This window comes from Morus notabilis, unplaced genomic scaffold (assembly GCF_000414095.1).
Source record: "Morus notabilis unplaced genomic scaffold, ASM41409v2 Scaffold329, whole genome shotgun sequence".
Classification (NCBI taxonomy): domain Eukaryota; kingdom Viridiplantae; phylum Streptophyta; class Magnoliopsida; order Rosales; family Moraceae; genus Morus; species Morus notabilis.
The window spans coordinates 1,660,405-1,669,539 of NW_010358084.1; the positions used below are offsets into that span (position 1 = coordinate 1,660,405).

Consider the following 9,135-nt stretch of genomic DNA (forward strand, 5'->3'; position numbering starts at 1 on the left):
ACCGTCTCAATAAATGATATAGAGGGAAAAACGACATTAACTGGAAGAACGATAATTTAATGAACAAGAAGAGAAAAAACAAAAGAAAAAGGCAATGGCATTGACTGGGAAAAGGACACAATTACAGAAATGACACTAAAACTAACCGGAGAAGTGACGACGACAGATGCGAATGCGATAATAAACAACAGAATTTTACTAGAAAACGACAACTACCTCAATACAGGATATTGACGGCCAAAATAGCATAAGCTAGAAACGACATCAACCTTAAGTTGAAAGAGGAACTACAACAAATATGGAGCTGGCAATCACCACAGGGTGGAGTGGGGCTCAATACCACATTGTTAAAAAAGTTAAAAAAAAAAAAAAACCCAAGAAATAAAAAAGTTATTTTCGAGCATCTTACTCATGGCTTTCCAAGAACTGAAACAAAATTATCTACTATAATTCGTCCAAAAATTGCACTTGGCAAACATCTGAAAAATATGCTCGACTACAGCCAAAAAAATAAAAGGAAAAAACGCACGACGATGGACGGGGAGAAGGGGTTGCAAATTGCCATGCCTTCTGGGAAAAGAGACATTTTCATAGTAGGCTACTAGAAAGAAAATAGTCGCTTCAAAAATCACCGTGTTTTCTTCCTCCATGAATACGAAATCAAAGAAACCAACAAACTCAGAGCTTATTGCAACCTCATCCTCTTCTCAACATCCTTCTCAACTCTATCGGGCGATTGCCTTTTTGACGACCTCGATGGGATGTGTTTTGCCTTTCTGCTGTTGATGAACTCTGAAAATGATGGAATTGGAGACAGTTCTGTGCTAGGGGAAGCACTTTCCATGGGTGAGTCACATGTGGGAGTTTGTGATCCAATGCCAGAGTGAAATTCATCGGTGGTGTTTTCTCTATGACTCTGTTCCACCATAGGAGTTGTAGTGTGAGTTTCTGCTTTTGTTGAAACACTCTGTGATGGGGAACTTGTAGAGGTTCCAAGCCGATCAATTAACTCCACAGTAGTACTGGTTGAAAGCCACCTCACAGTACTTGCCACTTGGGAGTAATAAAACGATTTCCCGGTTTTCCCATATTTGTTGTAACACTCGTTTTCAAGAAAAGTGGCCGATGTTTCCACTTCAAGCCTGGGAGAGTTTAAACAATGAGCAGATCAAATTTCCGATGGCCGAAAAGAGATGTACTATAAATGAAATGAGTTTTCGGCAAAAGAACTTCTGGCATTGAGATCACCATAATTTCATGGTGAAAAAATTTAAAACATGGAGTTATGCACATACTTTATGCTGCCAAGCCGCTGCTGAGCCTGCTTGAGTGCAGTTTGTAGTCTCATTCTGCTTGATTCTCTCAGCGTATCAGATATGGCATTCTTGATTGGTTTTTTGACCTTCATTGAATACAGACAAGGTTAAGTTTTTGCAGGGAAAACAAATTTAAAGTAGGTTCAAAGATCAATTTAGTCCAAATAATATATATGCACCGCAAACACACATCATAGTTGTAACTAATTAGGTAACACGTCAGTTCCACCTTTGTACATGGCCAATGAACCAAGTTCGTTTAGAGTAGTGTATTTTAGTTCCCAATGCTTTGCATCACAAGTCAAATAGAAGGACAGAAAGGCACTCATGCAGTACAGAAATTATAATGCGCAAGCTTCATGGTCCAAAAGCAGCTATAATAGTCATGATTGCCAAAGGTACGTCACTTAATACCTTATTAGTCGTAATTATCAATATAGTTTTTCAATATAATGGGCATATGTGTGGGAACAGCGAATATACCTGGTCATCAGAGGTTTTGGTCTCGTAATATTTTGATTCTGCACGTTGCAAGAAATCCAACCTTTCCTTTAATCCTGAGTTTGTTGGCAATTTTGACTGGGCTAGACTTTTGACAACATCATCACCGTCTGGCAGTAAGAGGGACACAAGAAAATCAAAATTCAGTTCAGTAACTTCTTCGTTCACTGTTTTTTCTTTCTTTTAATGTTCTACCTCCCCACCAACCCCCACCACAGTATACCAAATAAAGCTTCTTGAGAAAAGGGATTACCATCAGAGTCAGATATGGATTCCTCAGAACTACTTGCTTCATCAGCACGATTCCAGAATTCAGAGAAATCGCCTTTGTCAACCATATTGAAGGAGCTGAAACAGAATGTGCATAAAAATTAGCACCTAAGAATTGTGGGTTGCGGTTTTTCAACAAAAGTGTCTCTGCAGATTTCAATGTTAGCTTTCTGTCAAAACAACAATTGATTACTGTTACGGTTTACCTTGTTGCTATGATACCTTTTCTCGTGAGTTCAACCAGTGTCCTCTTTGTTGCAATATTAGGTTCAAAACATGTTTATTTCTTGGGCAATATTTAAACTTTTGGCCTGTTTGATGTTTCAAACCAAAAAAATCTCAAAAATCTAAGTTTATCGCCCCTTCCCCAACTGTTTTCAATGGTTTGAACCAAAACTTAAACCACATTTTTCAAACTTTTCATTTCAAACCAAAAAAATTCAGACCACCATTATTGGAATCTGTTTAAGAAACGGACCCTTACACCTCACCTCTCTGAATTCCACTTGACCATGTAATTCTTGCACTTGAGAATTAGGTAATGGAATTACACTTTTTTAGGGTGTGCCACTTACGATATCACAATCGTTAAAGCGATGACCTAATGTAACACGAGAGACCCTTTAACTAAAAAAGCACTGGGACAGTTTGAAGATTCACCTGCTTATATAAATTTGTGAGGAACTGGCTTTACCCCGAAGAGCACAAGTAGCTGTAAGTTCCTCCAAATGCTTTTTGACAAGGTCCGGATGTTTGCAGGCATCACATGACTTCCTACATAGTGATGCAGGTACCTGTTTTGGACATGTTAGTGCATAACTTTGAGCTTGGAAACACACATTAAGCATCCAAAAGTAGTTGATGACTGTACCTGCTCTCCAAAACTCTCGAGAATCTTTTTCCTACGGCATCCGGAGCCTTCACAATATTCAACCATCTGCATGTATTGTACTCAAGCTTCATAAAATATCAACCATACAAAGAATGGTCCGTTCAAACATGAAATTTATTAAATGTTACCTGATGGAAGTCAGTCAGGGATTTTTTTGACTTTTCTCCCTGTGCGTTTGAAGCCTTTAACTTTTTAGCTTCAGTGTTCCTTAGAATAAATTCCTGAAAAACATAGAATTAACAAGAAACAAAGTCACGTGGAAACCATGGAACTTAGGGTAGTTTGTGGATGACAACGTTTAAGACACTTAACCAACCATTTTTTTGTGATCATCAATTCCATAGTAAAACAAACTTTTGGAGGGTAATTGATCACGACCAGCTCTACCAGACTCTTGATAGAAGGCTTCCATTGACTTTGGAATGTTAAAATGGCAAACAATCCTGACATCCTTTCTATCTATACCCTTAAGAAATTGACCACGAGCAATTAGTGACACATGATATGTGCTTTAACTCCCTAACTTAAAAGGAAAAGTAGTAGAATAAATAGTGACCGAGTTGCATACCATCCTGAAGGAACACCAGTAGTTCAGTTACTGTAGGTACACCGCCACAGCTCCCAACAAAGCATAGAAAGGAAAGCAAGGAATGCATCACAAACCATATAAATTACAAAGAGGAAACAATAAGATAAAAAACCAAGTACATGTTAAGCAAAATCTCTCACCCAACACATAAACAAAGAAAAGAAAACAATAAAGGTATTTGATGCACACCCCAAACTCTGGAAGTAATAAAGTTAAACATTGTCTCACGACGACTTAATCATACAAATTGAGCCCGCAAACAATTAAAACAACATATAAACAGTCCAACATCATCAGCATTGACAATATTCAAGCAGACAATGAAACCTTAACAAAACTCCTTTTCGCATAAAAATCTTGTATACGATCTTACCCAAAAGCCACTGTGGCCACAACAACTTGTATCTTAGAAGAAAGCCAATTCTCTAAAACAGAAGTACGCAATTTATTATTCAAACCTGCATGGTAAGCTTGACAAAAGAAAAAGGAAGAAACATTAGCACATATTAAGTGGTAACCGCTCAAAAAAATTTTGAGGGAAAAATCACATATATACCAGCACAAGAAATGCCACTATTTGATAGATGAGCAGACAAGGCGTCACATGTTGTACGCTCAAGGCAATAAACAATAGCACAAACATCTCCTTCAGATTTGAGCAGGTTAGACAAATCAGCATAGGCGTTATCTAAAAGGTCCTTGTATCGAACTGTAACATAAAAAAAAATCTAGTAAATTACATAAAGAATAATTTCATCTTACATCCAGTTTACTTCTTGAAAATATTAAACTTACAAAAGAACCAGAAGACACATGACACATCCCACCAATCAGAATAAATTGTTTATGAGGGAAAAGGAATCTCAATTGAAAGGGCTTCCCAAAGTTCATTAATCTAATATTTTTACTCTGTTCCTTCTCTTCTATAATTGGAAAGGGAACAGCATACATGGCATTTGTTTACTCGTACCTGATGTGATCTAGATTGGTTCAACAATTGACTAAGGTGCACACCGTCAAACAAAAAATTGACATTCCACAATGAAAGATTGACAAGATGATTGTAAAACATGAATTCAAATTGAGCTCCCATAAAATATGATACGGAGAAAAGGGCCAGAAACATCGAGCAAAATTAACAAAACTAACGGATATTTCTCAATGAAAATTTCCAACACTAGATATGCATAAAGTCAGGGAAGCAGGACACACCTTCATAGTATATATTAGGACGATTGAAAGATGATTTTAGGACGAGAGGGTCATGCAAGCATAAGGACTCTATGACATCCTTCTGAACTCTGCAGGCCAAATCAAAGGAATAATATTTCTCCGTGATTCATAGTTTAAATTTGTACTTTCCAAATAAAATTAAGAGAAAGAACAAAAATCTTCAGAGATATTGTAAGAACGGTACTGCATGGTGCATCAAAAGACTCACTTAGGAACGGCTGTAGCTGTCAAAGCGAGTATTGGTACACCTGGAAGTTGCCTCCTCAAAGATGAAAGCTCACGGTAGCTAGGCCTATTTTATATGACATTCAAAAAGATAAAATATAAAATTAGGTGACAAAGTGTTGACAGTCTATATAATCAAAACTAGGTTGCCCATTTTCCTAAACATTTTTTTTTTTTTAATAACCTAGGGTATCCAGGCCTCTTTGAGCACCTGACTAATCCCTAAGGGTGTGTGTAAACCCTCCTATCCGAACACACAGAGACAAGCTGAGGGAGGTACCCCAAGGGGAATCGAACCCAACACCTCCCACTTGTAAGGTGAGGTCCCGAGCCACTTTAGCTACCCCTTGGGGTTTTTTCCTAAACAAATTAATAACTATATAAAATTTACTAAACTAACAAGATGAGAAGTCTAACATAATAGTTAAACATGTCCAAGATCTTTTTCCCCCCAGAAGGGGTGGGCTTCCATTAAGCCTCACTTCAAAGCGACCCAAGGAAGAACTGACTTTTGGGTTATAGAACGAAAGATATAGTGTTGACACAGTAATACAAACTAAGAGGAATTGATGGGTCAGGTAGTTGCCATATGATTTTGGTTTGCATATAACAGAGGCTCCTTTCTTGGTCTGAAGACAATAAAGTAATAGATGACAGATATTCAACACTAGAACATACTTCCTAGGAGAGATGCATGTTCTATCTGTACTAGGCTTATAGCTAGAAATAGGCTGTATTAATATTACATTTCACAAACCTGAAATCATGGCCCCAAGAAGAGATGCAATGCGCCTGAAATTCTCCAAAAAGAGGTGAACTTAATATGACACGTTAAATTTCCAGCTGAAACACATAACCTAGTTTCCGTACCTCATCTATGGCTAAGAGATTCAACAATCCTCTCATGTAGATCTTTGTCAACTTTGACATAAATGCTGATGTTGCAATCATTTCTGGGGTGACATACAAAAGCCTTAAAGAAGGTTTTCCAGAATCAATGTCTTCGTAGATCTACAATACAAAAAAGAAAGCTCAGTCTTCTCAAATGTGACAAAAAGTCAGCCGTCTTTTACCAGCTTCTAACAAAAAACTAGGAAGTTGCATTAAAGACAACTTAACAAATAAAATACAAACCTTTGTGCAAAATTAACAATTCCTTCATTCTAGATCAACCTCCTCGTAATTTTTTATGACTAGCATTTTAGCTCAAAAGATTTCTAAATGTCCTTGATGTTACTCACAAAAATCAAAACTTTTGCGCAAAAACTTTAACACATAAAATAGGTAGGTAAAGAAACAACAATAAGATACCAAAAGCACCATATTTCACCTTATTTTTTACACTAGATTTTTGGGTTGATGACAGAAATTCAGCAGCAATTCCTTTCTCTTTCAATGCAGCCACTTGATTTTCCTGTTTTCATACAAAATCCCATAATCTGAAACCGCATCCTTAGAATATAGAACCACAACAAACAGTTAGAGTTCCAATATGCTCACCATTAGTGCTGGTTGCGGAATCAAATAACCAAAGGGAGAAATCAGAGGCGCCTCTCATTCATTAAGACCAACATTGACAACAGAAAACAAAAGCAAAGAAACAAAACATGTAACTTAAGTTCCACCCAAAATTCATGAGAAACTAAACGAGTTGAACCAATAAAATTCACCTATCAAAGGACAAACGACGAGCGTTATTCCGGATTTCTTTGCCAGTGAAGGGATTTGATAACACATTGATTTTCCCCCTCCAGTTGGCATCAGACAAAAGCAATCTCTTCCTGTAAATTAAAAAGAATTCCAATTTAATTAAACGCAAAAAAAAAAAAGAAAAAACGGTTTACTTCATTCTCTAAAAAAATAAGGACTACAAAGTTTTCTGCTTTTTTTTTTTTTTCAAGTTTTCCCGTGTTTTCTCGGAAACCAAACGAATCATTCAGTTCCATCACACAAATAAAAAAGAAAAACCAATCATTCAGAAAAATTTACACCGTCGATGAATTAATCAAACAATAAATCGAAATATAGGTCTATTTTTCCAAAAAAAAAAAAAAAAAAGAGCGACAAGTTTTCCACTGCTTCAACTTTTCCCGCGCTTTCTTGGCAACCAAACGAATCACTAACAAAACTTCACACCGCCGATAAAAATGAAATCAACCAAAAAGAAAATCGAATGTAGAATGATGACCTGACAAAACAGCTTCAATGGCGTCCAACTGCTTGCCTCGGAAATCGGCATGGCCGAAATGCCACCTCAAGAGCTTCACCAGAGCTTCTTTGGAGTAAATTTGCTTCTCGGAGCAGACCGGGCTCTGCTGCAATGGCAGAGGCGATTTCTTCATCTTCCACTTCCCACTTTGATCGGAGAAGAGAGCAAAGTTTTTTTTTTCTGATTTCTTTTGAGTTCGTCACATTTCTCTGGTGAAAGGGAAATTTCTCTATTTTCTACCTCTTTTCACATTTCTCTGGTATGTACGATGCGACTTTCGCTCCGATTCGTTTTCGCGCTCTTCTCGGGTCGGTACCTGTAAACGTCGTCGTTTCTGATGTGAACTGTCCGAAATACCCCTGTCGGGATGTGAAATGTCCGAAATACCCGTTTTTAAAGGTCACACGGGGCAATTTCCATATATATTCTTTTTTAGCGAGACCAACAAGGAACGGCGTCGTTCATAGAAGTTCTGTTGGGCATTTCAGTGTTAAAAATTAGGGTTTTGCTCCTTCCTCTCTCTCTCAGAATAGTCAGCAGAATCCAGTCGTAGCTTTTGGTTTTCTGCCTCTGCGAAGTTGAAGCGATAGATTGAGAAGATGGGTCACTCCAATGTCTGGAACTCTCACCCCAAGAACTACGGCCCTGGATCTCGCGCCTGGTTTGTTTTCCTTTCATCTTTTCCTAAACTTTTTTTTCCCTTTCATACCAAAAATTAAAAAAAAATTTTAACCAGTAAATATGCATAGGTTTAGTTGATGTTAATTATGTTTTATTTTGTGGATTGTGTTAATTTGTATTTTGCACTAATAACAATAATAACAATATTTGATTTGTGCATATCAGCCGTGTTTGCGGAAACCCACATGGGTTGATCAGGAAGTACGGCCTCATGTGCTGCAGGCAGTGCTTCCGCAGCAACGCCAAGGAAATTGGTTTCATCAAGGTTTGTTTCTTCTTTGATGAGATTCAAAGCAATGTTATTTATTCACCATAATTGTTAATGTTGTTTTGCTTTAATGTTCTTTAAAATACCTGTGTCTACAGATGCAGTTTGTATTGGCTGTGCTTTTGTCATTGCATAGTTTGTTTTTTCGCGTTTTCGTTTCAAAGCGTATTGTATGTCATTTAAAGAGAATTCATTTGTATTGCAGTCTGATTTTGTAACAAAACTTGGTTTTCTTATAATAGATTTTGAAATGGATGATAGCAAAAACCTCCCCCAAATGCTATAAGCTGCAACTTCCACTTAGGTGTTCAGTAATGCGGCACCTATCTCTCCCAGCCTTACCAAAAATTAAAAGCCCATTAGGTTCATATGTTCAAGTCAGTGATTTTAATTCTGAATTTAAATTTTGTGACAGAATCTATTGATGGGAACTTTTTTAATTCAAATTTTTGTGAGAGATCAAAATCAAAATCATGAGTTTAAGTCGGTGAATCAATGGACCCTAAGTTTTGACAGTATTTGTAAAAATAAGGTGAAACGCAATATTCCGATAAAACAAGTAGGATAGGTGCAACATTCTTGAACACATAGGGTGGTAAAACAAAGGGGAGATTTTTGTTTTTTTTTGTTTTTTTTTTTTTTTGTTATATCCAATATAAAATCCCCAAATGCCTTTCTTTTTTTTTTTTTTTTTTTGAATTAGCTAGGGACATTTTAGTGATGTTTATTTTTATTTTATTTTTGTTATTACCCCATTTGAAATCCCCAAGTGCCTTTGTTTTCGTTGTTGGACGCAACCCTTTGTTTGAACTTTATTATGATGTCTAGATCTGATATTTTTTTTTCTTTCTTATTTTATGTTTTACAGTACCGTTAAAGATTGGAAAGGCCTTTAATGCCAAGCTGCCCTGCATGGACTGGAGCAAAATTGGAGAACACTATACCCTGTCT

The 9,135-nt window shown here is 36.9% G+C and overlaps 2 protein-coding genes across 2 annotated transcripts; one reads left to right on the forward strand and one right to left on the reverse strand.

The window, feature by feature from the left end:
• Positions 1-382: 382 nt before the first annotated feature.
• On the reverse strand, positions 383-7,442 carry LOC21410033 (ATP-dependent DNA helicase Q-like 3). The gene is made up of 19 exons (XM_024161430.1): positions 7,215-7,442; positions 6,697-6,807; positions 6,527-6,534; positions 6,357-6,440; positions 5,897-6,037; positions 5,784-5,818; positions 5,010-5,093; positions 4,781-4,869; positions 4,125-4,277; positions 3,942-4,038; positions 3,548-3,551; positions 3,296-3,445; positions 3,108-3,200; positions 2,959-3,024; positions 2,748-2,881; positions 2,071-2,165; positions 1,800-1,927; positions 1,296-1,402; positions 383-1,142 (listed from the first exon to the last, which is right to left on the reverse strand). Exons 1-19 carry the CDS (start codon positions 7,366-7,368, stop codon positions 686-688), a joined length of 2,190 nt encoding a protein of 729 aa, XP_024017198.1. The 5' UTR covers positions 7,369-7,442; the 3' UTR covers positions 383-685.
• A 242-nt stretch (positions 7,443-7,684) lies between these two features.
• LOC21410034 (40S ribosomal protein S29) lies at positions 7,685-9,135 on the forward strand. The gene is made up of 3 exons (XM_024161455.1): positions 7,685-7,896; positions 8,082-8,181; positions 9,053-9,135. The coding sequence occupies exons 1-3, from the start codon at positions 7,835-7,837 to the stop codon at positions 9,059-9,061; spliced, it is 171 nt and encodes a 56-aa protein (XP_024017223.1). The 5' UTR covers positions 7,685-7,834; the 3' UTR covers positions 9,062-9,135.

What these genes read in the sequence shown, in the direction of transcription:
- LOC21410033 (XM_024161430.1), bottom strand. Translation starts at nt 7,368, where the DNA reads ATGAAGAAATCGCCTCTGCCATTGCAGCAGAGCCCGGTCTGCTCCGAG. An exon ending in CCAAAACCTCTGATGACCAG is followed by an intron (nt 1,403 to 1,799) that starts GTATATTCGCTG and finishes TATTCAATGAAG; the next exon opens with GTCAAAAAACCAATCAAGAA. An exon ending in CAGCGGCTTGGCAGCATAAA is followed by an intron (nt 1,143 to 1,295) that starts GTATGTGCATAA and finishes AAACTCTCCCAG; the next exon opens with GCTTGAAGTGGAAACATCGG.
- LOC21410034 (XM_024161455.1), top strand. Translation starts at nt 7,835, where the DNA reads ATGGGTCACTCCAATGTCTGGAACTCTCACCCCAAGAACTACGGCCCT. An exon ending in GGCCCTGGATCTCGCGCCTG is followed by an intron (nt 7,897 to 8,081) that starts GTTTGTTTTCCT and finishes TGTGCATATCAG; the next exon opens with CCGTGTTTGCGGAAACCCAC.